General features: G+C 38.8%; 1 protein-coding gene across 1 annotated transcript in view; it reads right to left on the bottom strand.

Annotated features, from left to right (window-relative positions):
* The window catches only part of LOC136676794 (otogelin-like), a 474914-nt gene that overhangs the window by 172622 nt on the left and 277704 nt on the right, over positions 1 to 24588 (bottom strand). The window contains exons 25-27 of the mRNA XM_066654019.1: positions 17749 to 17887; positions 17530 to 17664; positions 16520 to 16663 (exon numbers count right to left, since the gene is read on the bottom strand). Coding sequence (XP_066510116.1) covers positions 16520 to 16663; positions 17530 to 17664; positions 17749 to 17887 — 418 coding nt within the window. The remainder of the gene's footprint in view (positions 1 to 16519; positions 16664 to 17529; positions 17665 to 17748; positions 17888 to 24588) is intronic.

Genomic DNA, 24588 nt, shown 5'->3' on the forward strand with positions numbered 1-24588 from the left:
TAAAAAAATATATATAATAATAATTTTATTTTCTGCCACGGTTTGAATTTTTCGTTAATCATAACATATTTTGTAACCTGCTTGCTATTTCTCTAGTTCATTAAATTTTGCTTTCACTTGCTATAATATATCTTGTGATTTCACTGTGGCTTGAGGACTGTTGAGTGTCTATGGACATTTGTTTTGTTCCTAAAATATAGTCGTTGGTTTAATTCTGTGTTGTGAGATCTTAGTCCTGCTTTTCTTGCTTTTTCGTTTCCTACAAATTTTGTTTCATATATTGGCGTGTTATTTCCTTCTGACTAATAAGCTTTTTTCTCTCTCTCCGTGGGTCGGTTTCATACTTCATGTAAATTAGGCTTGACTTGCTTTTAAATATTATACTGTGTTTGAAGACGAACTTATGTTTTCTATCCATCTGTGAAATTCTTCACAGGGTTGAGGAGGTTCTGCTTTTATTGGCTGAGTTTGTAAACTTGACTGTAAAACTGTGGACTTTTTCTTTTATATAAACTGAGGCGGACTGTGCTGAGAGCAGCGGCGGCTGCGTGGGCGATTTGCGTGGGTGTTGGGAAACTGTTTTAGTTCACTCTGAATTGTGATGAAACCTAACGGTGATAATTGATTTGCAATTATAGGGTGAACTAGAACGAAGACCATTTCAGGTAAGGTCCAATTTTTTAATCAGCTTCTTACTGACATTATGGCTACTACTAGAGACTTACATAATCAATTACACGCCATTTACGGCGTGGGGAATTGGGAATGGAAACCGTTTGTACAACAAATTGACATAATAACTGAGGGATTAAAACTGGGACAAATACATTTGAAAAAGCGGGTTAATGTGCACAAAAGTGTGTTACAGAGATTTGAAACGTGGGCTAAATTACATACAGGGGAGAAAACTTGTTTAAATACCGGTATTAATCAGTTGAAAAGAGAGCTGGAGGAAAGATTATGTCAGGCTGAAGTGGAGGTTAGTAAGGCTAGCCTTTTCCAAAGACCTAAGGCAAACAAAAGTTTAAAAATAGCTAAAACGGACATTGCGGAGCTTTGTTTTAAAATGGCGTTCCTCAGTCTCATTCCGCAGCTCGTGGTATTGAAAACACCAGGTCCGTCACCTTCGGACGCTCAATGCCGAGATGCCGGAAGTGAATATCGCCTATACGAACCACAAGGGGGAGGAGCCTACAGCTCCTACAGCTCCGCCTCCCCCATATAACATAGGTCACGTCACACCAGTTGATAATGTCCCACCAGTTGATAATATCCTCCCTGTTTTCAGTGTTGATTCCGGCAAAGTGAGCGTACAGACAGACACAAGAGGTCGGGATTTTGCTTGTGAGCAGCCAGTTCAAAGTGACAAACAAACAAAAGCACACACAGACGACCCATTCCAATTGCGAAAGCCACATGAGTCAATTTTAAATACACATACAGATATTAATACCGACCGTTATGACATTATTGATGACACGGGAAAGCATGTAGAACAGGATAATCTGCGTCTTGTCAATAAACAAACACTAACAACATCATTTAAGAACTCGATGCCACGTAAAAATAAACAAAACATCAGGATTAAAGCAGATTTAGAGGACCATGTCACAACGGCTGACTATGATCAGGATGACGGACATATAGCAGATGATGAGGACAGTGCGAATGAACGTCGTGGTGGTAGACGGATTACTGATTTGAACAAAACATTGCGTGCCATGGAAAAACTCATACTAGCAGAACAGAGACAATTGGACTTAAAACAACAGTCTTTAGAATGCGACATGCACACCTCAGACAAAACGGACATTTTGAGACGTAGCACCGGACCTCGACACCCGCCTGACAGATATAAGACTGACACTAACGTTGACACTATGTTTCCATTAGTAGCCACTAGCACAGGAACATATAAATATGTACCATTATCATTAACTGATGCACAGACTTTGGTCGATCAGCTTCTGCCTTTATGTAGTGGAGCGGCTGCTTGGATTAGAAAGCTGGACAGTCTGACAGGTGGCGTGACTGTAGCACTTGGGGATTTTAGAAATAGTATTAAAAGATCAACTACTTCCATGGAAGCAGCTGAAATAGAGAAAAAGGCTGAGACATTTACTGAACTTGACTATGATCTTTTCTATATGAACAATCATAAGGAAAAATTAGATAATAAAGACAAGGAGATACTTAAGTTACAAAGAGACCTACTGATTGTTCAACTAGCAGAAGCCAGGAAATCTATAAATAATAATAAAAAGCAAATAAAGTCTGACACCATGATGCCTATGACTGCACTGCCACATATGCAATCACCACTAACATTTATGAACAAAAACACATATATGCCTACTCAATCAGGGCCACCACAAAACCCACCGTATAATTATGGACCAAGTCCATATTTCTCATATCGGCCCTACTCATGGGGCAGGGGGCGTGGTAATGGTGGGAGGAGGGGCAGGGCCCGCCGTCGGACAGCGGCATGTCTAAGATGTGGAGCTTTGGACCACTGGGCAGCACAATGTAGGGCACCACTGTCTACTGACACCAGCTATCCACAACAGGCACCACAACCACAGGCGGCACCAAAACCGGAGCCATCACATCTTCCTGCTGGCCAATACAGCATGGAGCCGTGGGGTGGACATTGACGGGGCCATGAGGAGCACCAGGACAGCAGGGCCAGGGCAGAACCCATGCTGTCATTAACTGTGGGGGCCTCCGAAATCTTTTTTCTGGTAGACAAGAGGAGTCACATGGTCAGCCATCAATAAAGTATTACCTGCACATCTGATGAGCGCTATTTTATGCCAACCAGATGGGATCACACTTATGTGGTTGGACGGACACAAAACTGTGGCAGTGGTGGGGTACACTGACGGTATGTACCTGATGAGACCTCAACAGGATGAGTCGATAGACATTTCCTGGGCTTTAGTGACTGGACAGAAGGACCGGTCACCACGACTCATTGCCTTGTTCCACCACTGGTCGACTTGGATTACAGCCATGGCACCCTACGTTCCTCCGCCCGACCCATTCCATGTCACCCTGTTTTATGATGTAGGGGGAGATTTAACTTATTATGAATATTTTCAAACAGAATTAGAGGGTACACAGTGGTCGGTTGACACCACAGGGATTTATGTGGGTCCTGAAGGGGTGGCATCTCCTGTTTCACTAGCACCACAACAACATTGTTGATCACCACACATTTCACTAGCTCTTGATCAAGAGACACAAGGCCAAGCAGTTGGGCCCTATGGTAAAAAGAGCAAATGAGGCCACGGATTGGGTCAGGACACAGCTGCTTGGTCTCATGTTTTCGCAGTTCACACAGACATATCACATCACTGATAACTCACCAATCTTAGTCACATTGCACCATTAATTGCTGCCTAGACACCATGGTTGTGAGGACTGTGATTATCTACAGATGGAGGTATTATTAGCATCACTACCTGACACATTGTGGTCCACAGGACCAGATGATGTATGATAGACTAATCAGACATTTGTCTATTTTTGTATGAATATTACACAACCAATTTGGATTGCCCAATATAAAAAAAAAAAAAAAAAAAAAAACCTGAAACTGTGAAAGACATGTTAGCATTTTTAGGACTGACTGGCTACAGCAGACAATACATTACTGTGTCGGACGAACATAACCTTTTAGGGACATGGTGAAATCGCTAGGGATGAGAAATTTGTCTGGTAAGCTGAATTGGACGGTGGAGTCGGTACAGGCGTTTATAGACGTTAAACAAGCCTTATCAGTTGCAGTTTACTTAGCCAGACTTGACTATTAATTACCTTTTTACACAGATGTTTCTGAAACAGACACTGTGATTAATGGTGTACTGTTTCAGAAAAAGGGGGAAGGTAGAGCAGTGTTAATGTATTTAAGTGTCCCATTGGACCTTATAGAGAGGAGACAACCACAGTGCACAAGACATGTAGCAGGACTGACTAAATTAGTTCAGAAAACAGCACATTTGGTAGCAGGATATCCATTGCGCATTCTAACCACACACGGAGTAGTAGCGTACATAAACTCACAGATGTTCACACTCACTACATTGAGACAGAGACGCATTCACAAAGCATTGACTGCACCCAACATCACCTACACACGAAGGAGTTAATATGGTGGATGGGATGATGGAAGGTCCACCACATGAGTGCGAGGAACAGGTAGAAAGGCAAGGAAAAGTAAGACCAGACTTACAAGCCACACCCATTCCAGGGTCATGGAATTTATGGACGGATGGGTGTGGTTACAGGGCAGATACAGGTGAAGTCAGAGCAGGATACGCAGTAGTTCAGGAAGCGAAGGGGGAAACACATGAGTTTCAGACAGTTATAGCAGACGAAGTGAAACAAAACCCATCGGCGCAGAAGGCAGAACTGCTAGCAGTAATTTCAGCATTAGAAGTGGCACATATAGGAAAACAACAAAACACTGGAAAATTAAAAACAATGGTGGCACCCATACATGTCAGCATTAGTGGTTGATTACATCACTAAATGTCAGATTTGTAACACTCAGAACGTAACAAAAGCATTTAAACTAGCTCCAGGAAGGTTTCCATTGCCAGATTCTCATGGACATGAGATTCAAATGGATTACACAGATATGATTGACCCCATTAGGAGATATAGATATCTCCTGGTCGTAGTAGATAGATTCTCGGGGTGGGTAGAGGCACTCCCCACTCTGAGGGAAGATGTAAAATCAGTCTGTAAGTTTCTGATTAATTGTTGGATTACGGACCATGGGTTTCCTAGGAAATTTTTTTTTTTTTTTTTATTTTTTATATTTTTTCAGATAGCGGGAGTCATTTCACAAGTAAAACACTGCAGTGGGTGGAGCAGTCGTTGGGGCTGCGCCATAGCTATGGTTGTGTGTATCATCCTGCCTCACAAGGTCAGGTGGAGAGGATGAATTAAAATTTGAAATCTAAATTAGCAAAAATCAAACTGGCCACGGGCATGAATTGGCTTGATGCCCTTCCAATTGCTTTAATTAGTGTCCATAGTTCAGTGAACAGAAATACAGGGTTAAATCCTTTTGAATTAGGGAGGGGCATCCCTTTTTAAGGCCCCTCCAGTGCGCTTGCGTCCCCCCAGAAACTACCTCAAGCAGAGTACCGACAGCTATATGAAGAACTAAAAGCTGTTTGTAAAGATTTCTCTATACAGGTGCAGGAAAGGAGAGAAAGAGAAGAAACGGAGGAGAAGGATCCAGAAGTGACAGTCTCACCCTGGGTCCTCCTGAAGGTTATCAAGCGGAAGTGGTACGAACCTCGCTGGACAGGACCCTACCAGGTGACAGAGAGAACCAGTTGTGCAGTCCGGCTGAAGGGTAAAGGCTTATAGTGGTACCACCTCACACAGTGCAGAGCCGCACCGACACCTAACATCAAACATTCACTGAAGGAAAACAACACCTCAGAAGAGGCTGATCAAGCAGCCTCAACCAACATAGGGGCAGAATAATCCCCTGAGGCAGGGGCACGACAAGGAAGACAAGGAAAGGATGAAGAATACACTTTAACACATACACATATAGGGCTCATTGTAATCTCTTAGTCCAGAGAGTGAGTGGTAGGACAGAGGTGTCCACTCTTAACAGGAGTGGTGTAATTGCCCGCTACCACCACAATCTGCCATCACGCTCTACCTAAGTAACTCGCCAAACCGGGGGTGACCTAGGCAGACCAATTTAACATTAATTGCTTATCATTTATTTAAATGTATTGACCTGTCAGTTGGACAGGTCAAAAGGGGGAATTGTTGTGAAAAATAATTTTATTACTTTGTATTAGTGGACAAATATCATTGAATGATGATTAGTTAAAATTAGAAAGTATAATTACATATTCATTGTATGAAACCTTGTATTCATATGAATGATTAACCAGTATTTTAACCATGCATTTAAACAGTTTAGAATCTGCACACTAACTGACATGCTGACTCAGTGTTTACACCTTTCTAATTTCTTAGATCTTTAACAGATCTGCACTCAGGCTTTTAGCATAAATTACAACTGTTAGCCAAAAGGGGGAGTTGAACTTTAGGGCACCTCAGTGACCTTAAAGTCCATTACTGACCCCTCATAATCTTGGTGACAGAAAAGGAATGTGGGTAATAAAACCTACAGAGTCAGAAGGGCAGGATGAGTGTTTTGGGGTCATAGGTGCATGGGAAACATGCACGCAGAAACCTGAGTACTAACATGTCTAATTATGCATATTAATATATGTTAATCAGCCAGAAACGCCTTGCCAGCAGGGTATTCGTCATTTGGGGTATAAAAACTGTGGAGTCAGATGGGAAGGTCAGAACTTTGCGTGGAAGGGCACTAGGTTGCGTTTCTTATGTATTAGTTCTCCTGGTACCAGTATTGAAATAAATACTTTGGTTTGCTTTGAACTTCACTCGACTGGTATTTGTAACGCTTCCGGAACGAGCACGCCTCCCTCAGGAGAGAGGGTGTATTTTGGATCTTTTGGAGATCTTCTAAATTTTAATTACTTTGGGAACGGTCCAAAAAGAACATTTAATTCTTCATCTTCAATTTCTGAAAATACATATGAACTTGGATGGGTTTAGACACAACTAGTTATCTTACTAGCAAACTCATGTAGGAACATTTAAATCCCCATTCTCCATTATCATGTTGTTACAGCCTACATCATCTTGTTAACCCTACAAAAAGATTCCTATATGAGACAGAATTTTTTAAAACCACCTCCTACATCGAAACTGAACAAACAAATAACTCAGTTGAAATGTGACGACTATTACAATATTTTACTACTATTTTTTAAAATGAGAATTTATGAAACTGTTACAGAAAGTCTAACATGTAATAGTGGATGTTCAATTCTTGTAAAAAAAAATTTTTTTTTTACATATTTTGTAAACGTTTTATATATTATTTTTTCCTTTTTTAACCTATGTGTAGTAATATAAGTTTCCATTTTAGTATGCAGATTCTAAAGTTTCTGTATGTTCTTAGTGTCCTTAGAGACAAGGGAAGGGATTGTAATGGAAATTTTTATATGTCTCTGTTGAAAGATCCTGTCTGCATGTTTTGTCTGTATATTCATTTCTGACTGTCAACAGAACTCACAAACTCAGTGTATATCAGGTCAGTTTCGAGGTCAGTGCTTTATCAGAACAAAACATTCTGTCCCTCATCTTTTAAATCAAACTGGGATATCTCTAAGGAAACTAAGCTTGCAGAAACTTAGTGATTATCTTATGCTTATGATGTATAAACTTCCTATATAAACTCTGTGAAAACATCTTCTTTGTCCACATTTACATAGTAATGTGACAAAAAAAAACCTATGCACTTTAAAATGCTTAGGCTTTACAAAATAAGAATGGCTCATCTTGACCAATCATCCTTTAAGCTGCATGGGACACAAGCCTTAAGACTCTTTCCTTGTCCTGGCTCTGGTTTTCAGAACTGGTTTTGAAAACAGCAGAGTTCCGCACTTTCCAAGGCACTGGCTTATTTTGTATTTGTTTAATCAACTGAAAAGTGAATTTCTCCTCTCCAGACATCAGCAATTATTGTGATACGACACTGCACATGTGTTTAGTTTGTGTTTCTCTCTTTAGGGTTCAGTATTCCTATATCAAGCTGTGTCTTAATTAAGTATCATTTTGACTAAAAATCTGGTGAGGATGTATTCTCTGAACAAGAAGACATTTTTTGAAGTCAGTGTGGATAATAGTGTCTGCCATATATGTTAAAGTAACTGACCCCACTGTTAGCTATTCAGGTTCCTTTCTATGGCCCCACTGGTCACATTTCATGTCCCCTCAGAGAAAACCTCTATTCTTTGTCCTCTGGTCATATTGGAGCCAAACACTCCATAAACAGAGTTTACAAGCAAAGTCAGAGAGGTTTTTGACCACTCTTCCACTGACAAAGCTGGAAAATCTGGTTTGGTGTACCTGGGATCAGCTGGTTTAACTTAAACAAGAGAGTGACCATGCTGTGAACAACCTGCTGTGAGGGATAAACATGTTAGTAAATCTGTACAGAGAAGGACTCAAAGAAACTTTAAGGTCTGAATTAGCAAACAAGGGCATCTTCCTTTTCTGTAGTTAGCCCAATCGGTTGTCCATCAGAAAGGCTAATTTAATCAACTCCCATTGGTGTTATAATCCACAAAAACTAAGCTCAGTTGTGTCTTCACTGCCAATTCTGGAAAGAGCATATGGATGCAGGACAGGCAAAGAAAACAACCAATGTGAATAAAAGTGGTTTTATGTCTGTACTGTGGAGCAAGAGGCCATTTATGTTCTTTGTTGTATATAGGACCCCTATGTCCTTAATTATTCCCATATTTAAATGCAAAAAGAAAAAAAAAGTTTCTCATCCTGTAAATTTGTCTTTTGATTTTTGCTCTGTTGCCACCCTGATTCAAATTTCTGTATATTTCAGATACCTCCTGTAAAGCGGTGTAAACCCAGTCACAGACCAACCTCAACAGTAGGAATAATCCACTCTGAAAATATCACTACGTATATTCACTCCCTTGACTACCCAAACATTTTTGTTAGCCAGGCAAAATTGTCTAGCTATTGTCTGCTTTGCCACTTGCTTAAAGATCATAGAGACCCAATTTATCAGGGGTTCAAGCACTGAAAGTGCTGTTGCCCTATTGTTTTTGCTTTGTTTCCACTTCTTCTTTTTCTCAGATGAAATGTGATTTTCGTATCTCCTTTCCCGTGTGATGTGTAAACTATGGTTCGTCAGACCATACGAAAAAGCCTCAAGAACCCCTAAGCTCCATCCCGCTTAGATGTTGAGCTAATTTGCATAATAAGCCAAATCACACACATTTTTGAGTGTGAGCTAGTCCCTGGAAATGTACCCAGTATGGACATATATGGTATCAGCTGAATTCTAATATAATTATCAAAAAAAAGGTTGGAATTTCATCACTGTGTGGCTTCCAGACTCCACCCAAATATGCCTTCAAAACATCAGAAAAATATAGCTATAACTCACAAATGCTTTGCCCGAATGTTACGATACTTCACATGCTTGATCCCTATAAGGGTTGGAAGATATGATTACTTGGTTGTGCAGCTGCAAGCCTAGGGTGTGCTATTAGAACAAAAAAAATTGTTACGCTTCACAGGATTGTCCGATTGACATGATTAGTATGCATGTAGTGGGTGATGTGTTGAATCAGATTCTATGATGATGATGTCATATTCGAAAAAATATGGCCACCATCAGCCACTAGGGAGCGCAACTGAAAATTTTCACATGGAAGTATGGAATATCTCAGCTAAAATTAAGCACATTGACAAGCAATTTGTTTTACAGAATACTCTGCATACTGTCTCACAACTTTGCAATTACAATTATTGTCAAAAAATAATTATCCACAATAGTCAGGTATGTGTGTGTTCGAACTCCTCCCTGGAAATTTGTTGTGTGAATACACAACTGGTATTTTTGCAACCTGTGTAGACTGTAAGTAAATAATTATCAAAAAAAGTTGGAACTTTTGATATGTCGTTGTGGTAATTATTGAGCAAATATGCATGGGCGGAGCTCTGTGTACTCTGAACTATAACTCAAACAAACTTAGTCCAAATCAAACAAAACTTGGTACACGTGTGTGTCATTAATACATAGAAGTAGTTTGCCAAATGTGATCAAAATGCACAGAAAAGGGGTGCTACAATTGGACAGTAACTTGTTGCCTAGGTTTTTTATTGATTACACCGCCATCTAGGGATGCAGTACCAGCAAGATGTAATAAATATATTCTGAAGCCCATGGAAAAGGAGCTTGTGCATTTTTATAATTTATGGCTAAAACATTTTTGAGTTACAGCTGTTTTCGTTCAATGTTTAGAAGGCAAGCTGCACAACTGTTTTTAAGTAGAGGCTGCAATCACACAATAATGAAAGTTCCACATATTGTTTGATAATTATTAAAGTTCAGGTTCTTAAGATTCTCTTAATACCACATATGTCCATATTGGGTTATTATCCAGGGACAAGTTTGCGAACAAATATCTCATCTATGCATTCAGACTTCTCTCTATTATGCAGAATTCCCCTCAACCCCTCCCTCTCCTCCTCACACACTGACTGTCACCTCTCCCCACTCACCCCCACCGCCTGAGATAGAAGGTCAGAGAACAAACGCATACATGCAGATCAACCCTAACATTATGACCAACTCCTTATTTCTACATTCACTGTCCATGTTTTCAGCTCCAGTGTCCACAGAAGGTGGACCAACAGGGTAGGTGTGTCTAACAGTGTGAACAATGAGTGGACACAGATTTTAAAATCTCCAGCAGCACAGCTGTCTGATCCACTCATAAGAGCACAATACACACTGACATATCACCACAATGTCACTGTCACTGCAGTGTTGAGAATGAACCACACAAATGATATCTGCTTTGTCCTGAACATTGGGTCACAATCCAGGTTGAAACTCCAGAGTGAGTTCTGTGCTGTCTCTGTAACTCAAGCCCCACCTTCACCTGTCTGCAGACGACCAGAAATTCACCCACTCATCCACTTCCCCTCTCTCCTATCCAGCTCCACCATCACACCAGAACACCTAGGATCGCATTTTAAACACTAAAAAAAACTATCCTAAAGTGTGTCTTCTCTATCTGAAGATGTCTTATGCTAACCTCTTGCTCTGCAAAGATTGCTCGCTTTCACCCTGGTCTTCAATGGTCAGGACACCCATACAACAGGTATGACTTAGGTGTTGGAGTTTTAAATCCCTCAGTATCACTGCATGACTGAGAATAGTCCACAACCAAACAAATCCAGCAGACAGTGTTCTGTGTCCACTGATGAAGGACTAGAGTACAAGCAACTCCACATCATATCTGCTCTATGGGGAACATTAGGGTGAGAAACCATGGTGAAATTCCAGAGTGAGTTCTGTGCACTATGCTGTCTCTGTCATCCACTATTCCTCCATCTCACACCACCTCTCCACTGAGACACAAGGAACACCTTAAAAACACTACAAAAACTACCCAAAAAATGTGGTTTCTATCTCAGGAAAGGTCGCATTGTTCGTCTTCTAGCGAATACTTGCTTGGACCTGAGTATTGCTAATTGCAGCTATATTTATTCCTATAGCTGATGCAAGGAGGTGCAAGTTTGTATTTGGTTAAAAAGGGTCACTCAGTTAGCATCTTTAAGGCCATAGATTATTACTATTATTATTATTAATACTATGCACCACACTGAATAATAGCCTTGTTCACTACATTTTCATCCTTTCCTGGTATCACGACTGGACAGAAGGCAGACACAAGCGGCGAGCAGTATAAAGAGTTTATTGGCAACAATCCACAAGGGGTTAACAATAACTAGCACAGGTCGAATATCAGAAACAAACAGTACCTCAGAGACAAACCAACAGAGTAATCGAAAAGCCAGGCAGAAGGGTCGAATACCGGAAACAAACAGTACATCAGAGATAATCCAAAAGAGTAGTCGAAAAGCCAGGCAGAGTTCATGAACCGGAGAGCAAACAAATCCAAAGGGGCAGGACAAGGACAAAAACCGAAAGACGAGCATAAGGTAGGTAACTGAAATTCAAGACAGACAGGTAAGTAGAGAACGCTTTGTATTCGGAGATAAATCACGCAATATTCAGTAATGACTCGTGAGTGAAGCTTAAATAGAGAGAGAAGCAGGTGTTCCTAATCAGAACTCTGGTGATTGAGAACGGTGTGGTGTCATGTGATTGTATATTGAATTCTGGGATCTGGAGATCAGAGAGGCCTGCGTGACACCTGGGTCCCTGGTGGCAACCCTGACTGTGCACTACTAGTTCCTCAATGCCTCTCAGAGCTCCAGATACCCAGCATAAAATACACCATGTCCCTGGTAACAATTTCTCATGGGACCTGTGTAATCTGAAATATTGCAGTTTACTTCAATTATCTTTCAACATGCACACAAAGCAAAAAGCTTAATGATTACCAGCAGAACTGCAATACGAGCACATAGGATGTGAACACAACACAAACTCTGAGAGTACAAGGACCGTATAGCTTGATGGAGTGACCCTGGCACCCCATACTCCTGGAGCAACTCCCACAGCATCTCTCAGGGAACAAGGTCATACGCCTTCTCCAAATCCACAAAGCATGTGTTGTGTGGAGTAGTAAATTCCCCTGCCCCCTCAATCACTTGTGATAAATTTAAGAGTTGGTCCATAGTTCCATGGCCTGGATGAAATCCACATTGTTCCTCCAAAATCCTAGGTTCGACTATTGAAATGATTTTTCTTTCCAGCACCCTGATCTAGACTTTCCAAGGGGGGCTGAAAAGTATGATACCTCAATAATTGGCATACATTCTAGGGTTCCCTTTTTTAAAAATGGTAACCAAAACCCAGTTTACTAATCCAAAGGCACTTTTCCAGAGGTCCACGGAATATTGTAGAGACATGTCAGCCAAGACAGCCCCACAGTATCAAGGGTCTTCAGTAACTCTGGGCGAATCTCATCCACTACAGGGCCTTTGCCACTGCATAGATTTTTAACCACCTCAGTGTCTTCACCCCAGACACTTCTGGCCCTACCTCCTGTCCAGAAGGCATGTCCCTCAGGTTAAGGAGATCCTCAAAATGCTCCTTCAAACACCCAACAATACGCTCAGTCGAGTTCAGATTTTCACCATTCTTATTGATCACAGCTTGGACAGTGTCTCCCTTCTCTCTCCTGAGCTTTCGGAGTGTTTTCCAGAACTTGTTTGAGGCTGCCTGGAAGGCATTCTCCAAGGCCTCTACAGACTCCTCCCATGTTTTGGATTTTGCTTCAAGAACTCCCACAGCTGCAGTATTTTTCGTCTGCCAGTACCCATCCACAGAATCGGAAGTTCCCCAAGCCAGTCAAGCCCGAAAAGCCTCCTTCTTCGTCTTGACAGCTTCCCTCGCCCCTGGTGTCCACCTACAGGTTCTTGGGTTGCCACCATAACAGGCACAACATGCTTTTGACCACTGCTATTTGACTGAGGTACATCACTTCGGGCTGACTGGTCGCGTGCTTAATTTGAAATTGTTTGCCATTTTTTGCTGTATATTTAGTCCTTTAGACATTTATTTACAATCCCTATTACATATTTTTTGGCATTGCTTATCTTAGTGTGCTGTCTTCATTGTTCCTAATCCACTGTGTTTCTTAACTTAATTTTTTCGTCCTTATTATTACTCATGGTTTACTTTTTCTCAGCCCTTTCTAAGTCCATCACAGAGCTTGAGCAGCTGGGTCACTGGATTTAGCATCTCCTGGAGAAGCAGACGGAGCTCCAGTGGGAGAAGATGAGACTCGAGGCAGCCCACGACACCTCCTATGTGCCACTCCGGCTCCTCTGCTGCGGCGGTTTGCGGGGGTACCCATCTACACGCCTACACTGGGATGGAAGCACCATCACTGGCCTTCACCTGCACCTGCTCTAGCACCGAAGACTAAACAGGGCGGTGTTCTTATTATTGGAGATTCAATAGTTAGACATTTAAAAGTGCCGGGCACAAAAAGTAATGCAACTGTTTATTGTCTCCCAGGCGCACGCGTCCTGGATGTTGCCAGGTGGCTTCCTTCAGCACTTTGGCAGCGTGAAGATTTCGGCACAGTCGTTTTTCATGTGGGAACGAACAACATCTCCGCCTGCCGCAGCGAGGTCTTGAAGGAGCACTACCGTTCGCTTCTGGATACCGGCTTCATCCGAGCTGCCTAGGATCCGTAGTTCTCTCTGAGTACATTGAGGTGGTTCTGCACCGGGACTGACTGGTCCTTCCCAGTCACATCGGTCAGGTAGATAAACTGGATAGCGAGCAGGTAAGTAATATTAAAGTTCGTAATGTTCCACCTGACCATCTCTCTGCAGTTAGTATGATGAGTAGCATGTCCATATTACCCACTTTGATTAACACTAATAAATTCTTCAGCATTGAGACTGTGTCTGTTCTCCACAAAGATTGTTATCACAGATGCCCAAAAATCAGTTTTCAACAGCCTAATTAAAATTAACAACAAGGCACTGCAGTGAACGCAATATTTCAGCACCTCCAGCATTAAATTAGGGCTTTTAAATATATGATTTCTAGCATCTAAAGCACTCATTGTCAGTGATATTATTACTGATAACAAACTTTATGCATTATGTCTCTTATGTCATTAAGGATCATGGGCTAAACCCAATGAATACATTGCCCTGAATGAGTTCACTCCTCTAGCTTCAGCTATTGCAGTCGCCCATGAACATCTGGTCATGGTGGTGGGTTAGCCACATTTTATGACCCTACCATAGACACAACACAGAAATCTGGTTATGACACTAAATCCTTTGAAGTGCTTACTCTTAAAGTTACTGCATCAAAATGGCAACACTCTTTTTTCTCATCACAATCTATCGTCCTCCTGGCCCTTATAGAGAATTTCTTTGTGAATTTGCTGATTTTGTAGATAGTAGATAGCGCCAGTCAAGACCAAACAATTTAGAGAGAAGAGGCCTGCTCCATGGTACAGTGACAGCACGCGTGCCTTAGAACTGGCTGCACGTAACCATGAACGTAAATGGAGACACACAAAACTAGAATGTTTCTGAATTACATGGTAGCACATCCTCACCGACTACAAACATGCCTTATCTAAAGCCAAATCACAGTACTTTTCTTATAGAATGTCTTCTCTTATAGAAGACAACCCTAGATTCCTTTTTAGCTCTGTATCAAATCAAATGGTCAACAAATAGAAAAAAACTCCATTGTCCCCTCTGATTTCTGTAGTAATGACTTTATGAGGTTTTTTAATTATATAAAATTTATTGCATTCGACTCAAAATCCAAAATCAGTCCAAAGTCGCATCAGCTCTTGTAGATGAACCCCCCGCCAGCTCTGAGGTGCACTTAGACTACTTCAATTCTGTCAATGAAAATGACTTGCTTAGTTTAATTAGCTCATCTAAATCATCTTCATGCTTACTGGATCCTATACCAACACAATTATTTAAACAAATCTTACCTAAAGTCATTAGACCATTGCTCACAATAAAAAATCATCCCTCAACATAGGATATGTAACTAAACCTCTGAAACTATCAAACCAATGGTAATCAAACCAATTATTAAAAAACCCCAATCTTGACCCTCTTGAGCTCGCAAACTACAGGCCAATATCAAACCTCCCTTTTATTGCTAAGATTCTAGAAAAAGTCATGTCACAGCAGTTGTGCTCTTACCTAAAAAACAATAACATTCATGACATTTTTCAGTCTGGATTTAGATCAAATCACAGCACAGAAACAGCTCGAACAAGAGTAACTAATGACTTACTCCTTTCACTTGATAAGGGCTGTATCTCTATTTTGGTGCTGCTTGACCTTAGTGCAGCGCTTGATACCATAGATCATGTGATGCTTCTTGATAGGCTGGAAAATCTGGTAGGAATAAAAGGATCTGCCCTCTCTTGGTTCAGATCCTATTTATCTGACCGTTATCAATTTGTTTATCTGAATAATAAATCCTCTAATCATACTTTAGTTAAATATGGTGTTCCACAAGGGTCAGTGTTTGACCCTGTATTATTCACACTCTACATGCTGCCACTGGCTAGACTAATCCATAAGCATGGTATTCAATTCCACTTTTACACTGATGACACACAACTGTATATATCAGCCAAACCTAATGATGTTGCTTGTCTACGTAACATGTAGAATGTCTAACTGAAATTAAAGACTGGATGCTGCAAAATTTTCTCATGTTAAATTCTGATAAAACTGAGGTCTTGTTAATAGGTACAGATACTCAGAAACATTCACTCAGAAATGCTGCTATTAATCTTGATAATTCAACAGTAAAACACAGTACCATCATTAAAAACTTAGGGGTAGCTTTTGATTCGAATCTCACATTTGATACCCACATATCCAATACAGTCAAAACTGCATTCTTCCACCTACGCAATTTTGCCAAAATTTGGCATATTTTATCCTTAAAAGATGCAGAGAAACTAGTGCAGGCTTTTATAACTTCATGTCTAGACTACTCCAATGCGTTCCTGGCAGGGAGCTCATGCAAAGCATTACACAAGCTTCAGTTCAAAATGCAGCAGCCAGGCCTGGCTCCAGGGGTAGGTCCTGGTAACCCTCTCTTGAGCAGGGTATATTTCATTCCTTTTAGGCTTTTCAAAGGGTTGCTTCAGAAACAAATATAAGATCAAAATATCTGTATGCTTCCCTGCTGAGCTGTATTTTGTGTTTCAGCTGCTTACTTGAGGAAATAAAAGTCTACAGACTGACATGAGCAATTTGAAATAGCAGAAAAACAAGCTGAGACCAAGCCCAAGAAAAACACAAATATATAGAGAAACTTTCTGGATATATATATATATATATATATATATATATATATATATATATATATATATATATATATATATATATATATAAAATACATTTGTTTGTGCCTGACCTGCCAGCGTGGTCCAGCCTGTATGTGTATGGTGGTTTTCCTGTCCCAGAGGACTGAAAGATCCTGCTGCAACAAGTGGATGATGACGAAGTAACCCGCGTTCCAGATCAACACACTCTGCCTGTCTATCACACTTGATGGGCTCTACAAAATTACATAATTGAACTCAGTGGTGCTTGAAAGTTTGTGATCTCCTTAAAATGTTCTATTTTTCTGCTTAAATGTGACCAAAAACTTCATCCAATTTTCACACAATTCTTAAAAGTTGGTAATGAGAACAAAATAAACAAATGAGACAAATATATTAGTCTTTTGTCTGTGAGCTGAATCTCATAAGAACATGGATCATGCAGCAAGACCATGACACTAAGTACAGGTCATTCTACCAAAGAATGTGTAAAGTAAAGCTGTTTTGTACAGAGGAATAAGCTAATATTCCTCCATGCTTATGTTCAGTATTAAAAATTACTGGAAATGTTCAGTTGCAACTCCACAAGAGAGTAACATGAGGTGAAGTATGTGAAAGCAAAGTATCTGATAGCACTCACAAATATGTAATATTGGATCTTTTTCCTCAATAAATAAGTCTCATATTTTTTTGTTTCTCATTTGTTGATTTAGTTCAATTTATTAATTTTTTAGGACTTTAGATTTTTTAAAAATCTGATGAGGTTTTTGATCAAATTTAGGCAAAAATATTGAAATTTCTGAAGGGTTCACACCTTTTCAAAACCTATATATATAATTTGTTGTAAATAACAGCTAGATAAAACAGAAAACAAACACAAATTATATTGGAATTGTGGTTTAAAGTAAATGTTTTGTACAGAAATGTTGTACATATACAAAGATCCCAGTGAAGGCACTAATAAAGAAACCTTAATAAACTGCAAAAATTTGAACCAGATTGGAAAAACTGAGAAATATATCATGGTTTTTTTTGCCCCACCAATATATTTTTTTTCTGGTATTAAAAAGATTATATCGAATGCATTATTAGAGGCACTCACAGGTTTTCCACTTTCATCCTCAAAATGTATTATGGATTTTGCAGTTGAGATGAGGAGAGCTTTTCTGCAGATCACCCCACTTTCAAAGCAATCCACATTCTCTGCTGTGATGCTAATCATTTGTTCAGAGGAGCTCTGATACACAGAAAAGACAGAAACACACATACATGTAAACAACCTGAAATTAATTTTCAAAAAACACAAAAAGGTATATCTCACCTTTAGTAGATAAACTTTGCAAGCTCCAATATAATCAAACAGCAGTCCATCAAATGTACGATAATGCCGATCTCCATATGCAGTACACACTGACGCACATGGACGAAACTTGCACTGGAATGAACCCTGCTGACACACACTGCCAAAACATGTATAATTAAACATTTACTATTTTTAATTTACATTGTTTTTTTTATGAACACGACATAATAAAAGGTGCACCTAATGTAGTTTAATGTAGCTGTACAGTCAAACTGGTAAATTAAGTAAATAAAAATAAATGACTATAATGTGTTCCAAATACAAATGAACAAAAATAAACCAAACCAAATAAACCTAGAACCTACATATTCAGTGGCATTTTGCTATTCAATGCATTCTGGCACAGTTTTAATTGATGAGTGGGTCTTATGAAAGGCATGTGAAAGAAACATTACATGAACTGTGCACAGGTCAACTGATTTTGGAGTGTCAAGCCTTTTAACCAATTGTTTCTGCCCTCTCTATGAAATATGTATGACACATTATATAACATATTAGAACTAAAGGAAGTATAAGATTATCTGTTGACACTTGAATAAAAAAAAATAGCTTTGTGGTTTCCAAAGAAGGGCACCAATCACTTGAACGTGGAATGACCTACAAAATCAAAACCAAGTCACAGAAACAAAGAGTATATAAAGAGAAAAGTACAGTAAAGAGAAATATACTTTTTATTGTGTAATCCTACATGAAATTAATGTTTCTTTAATGTAAAAGCTCGCTATTAAACATAATGTGCCTCATTGATTAAATGAAAGCATAATAAATTTGCATGTAAATTGTTTGTAAATCATTTTATTCGTAAATATCCATATTCATTAACATGTACATAGTCTTTAAATGTTCATAGGCACAAACAAAATTTACACTTGCTCTTGAAAATTAATTAAGTGTGTGTAATATCCTAAATATGCTGAAAGTGTCATTTGACATGACTACCTTTTCATTTAAATGAATAAAACAATAATTAAAATATAGTAAACAAATAATTAAATACTTAAAAATAATAATAAATCAAACTAAATTTTACAGCCTCAGTGGCTACAAGGCAAATATTTGTTAAATTATTTTGTTATTTATGTGGTCAGTCAGTTACTTCATTTATATGTATTAATTTAGTTTATTTTAGTGAAATTTGCTATTCTGTACACATTTTGAAGGCTTTTTTTTTGCAGTTATTCCTTAGTCTATGGACTTCCTTATATGGCTGTCATGTAAAGTTCATTAATTTAAGACATAGCATCATTTTTATATACAGTTTCCACAAACACACTGAATCTGTACAGAGGACAGTGAGTAATAGCTGTTGGTTGATTAGTTTTTAAAGGCCTCCTTTGCTTTTTTTTTTTTTTTTGCTTTTTTAATTAAACAAATGCTCTGAAAGTGTGGTTCAATTCAGAATTGCATATTCAAAAAAGGCATGTTTATTTAAAAATCTGGCTTAAATGCTTAAATTAGTTACTATGCAAAGGCAAGTGTTTCAGGAACATATCACAAATATATGTTGGTTAAAAAGGATGTCTTTTCCTGTTTGTTTGCTTGTTGTAAATGTATTGTTTGATTGTAATGCATGTGTGCATGTGATTAATGGCCATGTAACTTTTTTTGTTTAAAATGTATTTTTTTAAGTGTTGATTGCTAGGATGAATGGAATGATGTTGTCCAAATAATTATTTATATTACTCTAAATTCATTACATTCATTACTAAGTTCCACTCATTATTTTAGTTAAACTAAACTTGATTTCCTTGAGTTGGCCTGACATCACATTTAAAGTTGAATGAACCTTAAAGTTGAACAAAAATTGAAGTTTTTTGGTTCTATTTACTTAAAAATTCTTCATGTTGGATCTACTTAAAAAGGGCCATGCAAATTTTTCCTTTTCCTTTTCCTTTTTTTTAGTAATTCCAAAACTCTATTTTACATTTATTACAATTTATTGGTAGGTATAAATGAGTGGCAATTAGCAAGTCAACCCCTATAAAAGGGTGGTTCTGCAGGTGGTGACCACAGATCGTTTCTCTGTTCTCATTCTTCCTGGTTGATGTTGATGGAGAATTCACTTATTTATAGATCAGGCATGGGACATTTCCACAGAGGTAAAAATATAAAGACATGTGACTGCAATAAACAAATAATATAGAAAACATGTGACTGTAATAATCAAATGATATACAGATATGAGAATTATTTTAAACAAATGAGTTTTGTGGCAGAGGATATTAGAATGGTCAAAGGTACTTGAGTTCATAACTCAGGCCTGAAAAAAAGGAGAATGGTGTAGCATGGGACTGTCTGGTACGGTGTGATATATGACATCCTTAGAAGATAAGGATACCTTAGTTGGACTCCTATGATATACTGCATTCTTAAGGAGACAAGGGTACCATTTAATTGGGGTCCTATGGAATACAACCTAATAGGAGGGGCGAGATGACCTCACCCCATGTAAACTGTGTATGTAAACTGTGGTTTTCAGTATCTCATTGTGAGTGAGTCTGCAGGAGGCTTCTGAGACTGCTCTCCAATGCTTTAAGAAAATAAAGAGCCTGCTGATCTTCCAAGAAGTCATCTTCATCTTTCAAGTATTTTTAAAAAGAACTAGAAACTTTTATTTGAACTTATTCTTTTAAGTATTATAGTTTAGACTAGATATAAGATTAATACGTCGTGGTAACGACATTTTGGTGGCCCGTACTAAGGGGACTCTGAGAGACCCCGACCGGTGGCAAAAGATCGTTATCAGCACCAGAACTTGTGCATTTCGTTTTGAGGGTGAGAGAAACAACCTCATCATAGAGCATCATAAAACGGGTAAGCAGAGCCTTTTTTCATATAAATTCTGCATGTTGATGAGCTTGTGTCTCTCTGCCACAAAAAGTTTTAATGCAGTTTGTTATGTAAAGAAGGCTTATTGGAAGAGAGGCATGATTAAAAAACTTTTGAAAAAAAGGAGTTTAAAGGAAAAAACAGCCTTAAAAAGTCCAAAATAATACAAAAAAAAAAAAGTTGTTGGTCCTTTAAAAAGCTACTGAGACTTACACAACTGCAGAGTGGAAGCTCAGGGAAAGGGCCGCAAGCATAAAAAGCCTAAAATACAAAAAAATAAAGTTGTTGGTCCTTTAAAAAGCTGCTTAGACTTACACAACTACAGAGTGGAAGCTCAGGAAAAAGGCCGCAAGCATAAAAAGTCTAAAATACTTAAAAAAAAAAAAAACCTTGGCTGAATAAAAAGTAATAATAAGAAAGAGAAAGAGCTCAGAAAAGAATAGATAAAAGAGAAGGAAAAATAAAAGTGCACAGAAAGAGAGAGAAAATGTGCATGAAAGGTACCAAGAGTTAAGTGTTGTGTGTTTGTTTGTCTATGGTCAAGTAATGGTTAATAGTTAAGTTAAATAAAGAAAGGATACTGCATATTTGGATTTAAGCCCTCTTTTTTAGAGGCGGGATTAGCCCGGCCGTAAATCCTGAAAAATTCACTAGGTGATTTTTTAGGTCAGTTTGATGAGAAACTGGAGGTGTGATACAGAGATTTAATTAGGGGTGCCCACTCGAAACACTGTTGACGAACACTGTATTGATGCTGCCTCTCTTTGAATTATTACACTTCATAAGGTAGCATAAATTAAAAATAAGGAATAAAGGTACAAGAAAATAGAGGTAGAAAATAAAAGCAGGCTGTTAAAGTGTGAATGAGTCGACTATGAGAATTGTGTTGAATGTTGAAAGTGATGAGTGTGTGTGTGTGTGTGTGTGTAAGTTTAGTGAGTTTAGAAAAAAGGAAAAGTCTTTCTGTGTGTGTGTGTTAGTGTGAGTGTGTCTAATAATCCTCCCTTTTCCCATTCTATGTGTGTGTGTGTATGGTCAGCTGAGAGAGCCGAGTGCAGGTGGGGGAATGATCACCCCCCTCCTTTCTTTTGTCATCATGAGTGTGAGCAGAACTGGTCTTTTCTTTGCGCTGTAAAGGAGATAATAAATTTTCTGTGTGTGTGTTTAGAGAAAGTAGGAAAAGGACACCTCTGCCCAGAGAGTGTCAGAGAGAAAGACTGTCAGAAAGAATGAAGAAAGTGTTTAAAGAAAGTGGGAAAATGTGATAAAGCATGAAAGATTTAGAAAATCAATAGGGAAAGAAATTTGTAATGGTAAAAATTATGAGCTTCGTTCAAGGACAGGTAGTGTAAATTATTCATGAACCTCAAATTGAGGGTTTTGATTTTTGTTATGAAAATGAGCCTTGAACAGAAGACGTTTTTAAATAAAAAGTAAAAACTATGAGCTTTCTGGGAGACTGTAAAATAAAGAAAACAGCAGAAAATGAGCACCAGAAAGACGTTTTTTATGAGCTTTCTGGGAGACTAGAAAACAATGAGCTCCAGAAAGACATTTTTTAGAGAATAGAAAAATGAGAGCAAGGTTTAACAAGCTGAGAGTACATTGGGGAAATTAATATTGGAAGAAAAAAGGAGAAACATTTTGAAATCTCCAAATGATGGCTTTTGAGAATGGCAGGACTTTGATTTGTGACGTACTGATAAAAGCCACGTTGATTTGGTCTAAATAGAAAATAATAGTTATTTGGGAAAATTTTAAATATAAACATAAAACATAGTATGAAAAATATTGATGTATAGTGCTGTACAGGGGTTTGGAGCTCCTGATATTGAGTGCGTTTGAACTAGGTTTTTTTTTCTAATGGGTGTAGTGCGTGTATGGAGTTTGACTGGAATGAGGAGACTGTGCTTAACCCCAGACCCACTCAAAGGAATGCAGCTCCAGGAGAGCATTGTGTATGTACAAAGAGACAGGATGAGAATTAAGAGATACACGTGTGCTGAGCTTAAATTGTTTAAATTATAACAGTAATAATTGGAATAACATACACATAAAATAACGTAGGGAATTAATGTGGATAAATTAACATGTATATATTTTTGTCAAGCAAATTTGTGTTACAGGACCACCAGAATAAAGCTGAAAACAGGTGGTGCCATCAATACAAAGTAGAAGGAGCGAGAGCGAGAGAGAGAAAAGCCAAACTGAGTAAGGGAAGTGTGAATTTATTCTCACATATATACACAAACACAGGATTAGTTTGATTACACTACAAACACATAGTTTAAGTTGAAGTAGTGAAGTAAAAATGGGGAATAACTTAATAAATCCCGAAAAAAGATATTACACCATTTTTCCTGATGTTGTCTGAAGCAGTGGGGAAAAAAAAACAGCTAAAAAAGAAAAGCAATGGCCACTTAGAAGTTCATTTGATGTTGAATTATGTCAGGAGGTGAGAGAGCTGGTGGAAAGGAAAATTACTAGAACTAAGGCCCAGGTAGGGAGGAAATTGTGTTGCTTAGCTATAATACAAGCTTTTGAAACTCATGCAATTAAAATGAGAGAAAAAGTGCAGGAGAAAGAAAGGGAAGTTCCTGGAAAAGATAAGAGACACGGTGACGAAGGAAGATAGGGAGTTAAAGATAGACCCCCACCGTATGCCCCTGAAATAAAGTGCAGCAGACAAGACAGCCAGAAGCACAACAGTATCAGAGATCTCCTGTATACTGCTGAACTTGTGGTAAGCCAGGCCACTACAGTTGTGATTGCCAGAGTCAAGAATGGTATCGAAGGTGCCCAGGAGACCTAAGGGGGGAGTATATAAATCACAAGGCAGAGTAGAAAGACAAAATTGAATAATTTGTGCAAAGATTGTAAAAATTATGGCAGACAGTAAACAGAAAACAGAAAAAAACCTTTAGCATTGCTGAGCATGAGAATGCCAACCAACAGAGTCACTCACCTAACGCCTCATGAAATGTTAACTGGTCAACCAATGCCAGTAACATATTTGAAGGGACCCACCTGTGGCCCCAACCTTGAACAGTTGCAAAAAGAACTACAAGAGTATGTCAAAAAAAACCAAAAAAAAAAAAAAAACACTCCTATCAGCTACATCCACTGTGCAAAAGCAAAGCACAGACACAGGAGCAGAAGCAAGAGACCAGACAACGCCAGCACCAGATGTCATCGAGCCAGGTCCAAGTAGACTACAAAGACCAGTAACTAGGAGCGTCACTAGAGCTACACTACCATCAGCTGATGACTCTGACTGATTGATGTTGAGTTTAGGCAACGGCTGGCAAAGAGTCATCCAGACTCATTTTTATTTTTATTTTTTAGCTCAGTTTGAGGTGTGAGCCAAGCGCCGCCTCTGCTACAGTAACAAAATAATAGAACAACTAATTAACTCTGATTGAATAATTTGACATTATGCCTGGTTGGCATCCATTTAGACATCCTGGACTTTGTGGACTGAGGGGAACCACTTGTGCATTGATTATGTTGTCCAGTATCACTGTGATAGTCATTCTGTCTACAGGTATTTCTCACACAAGTTATGACCCACTGGGTAACTTGAATGATACACATGTGTTCACACCACTAAACACATCCACACAGGTCAGAATAAATGACACAGGTCCAGTTCTAATTTCACTTGAACGTGAGAAGCGAGCAGTAGTCTTATCTGTAGCATATTCTGCAGTAAGGCAGACCTGGAACACATCAGAAGGATTAGTTTGTGAATGATACTGTCCAATAAATAGTCAGCAGGTTTGCATGGGGACATTAAGTTTTTCACCAGGAGAATACAATGTACTTAATGCTTACATAAGCCAGGTATATCTAATTGTACTCAAATTCCAAATTGTGTTAATCAAGCTTCAACAAAACCAAGACAACAGTTTCATAAGATACGTTGTGCCTTGGCACTAATAATGGTACATCACCTACATCAGTTCAAGA

Source organism: Hoplias malabaricus, chromosome X2, assembly GCF_029633855.1.
Source record: "Hoplias malabaricus isolate fHopMal1 chromosome X2, fHopMal1.hap1, whole genome shotgun sequence".
Taxonomy (NCBI): Eukaryota; Metazoa; Chordata; class Actinopteri; order Characiformes; family Erythrinidae; genus Hoplias; species Hoplias malabaricus.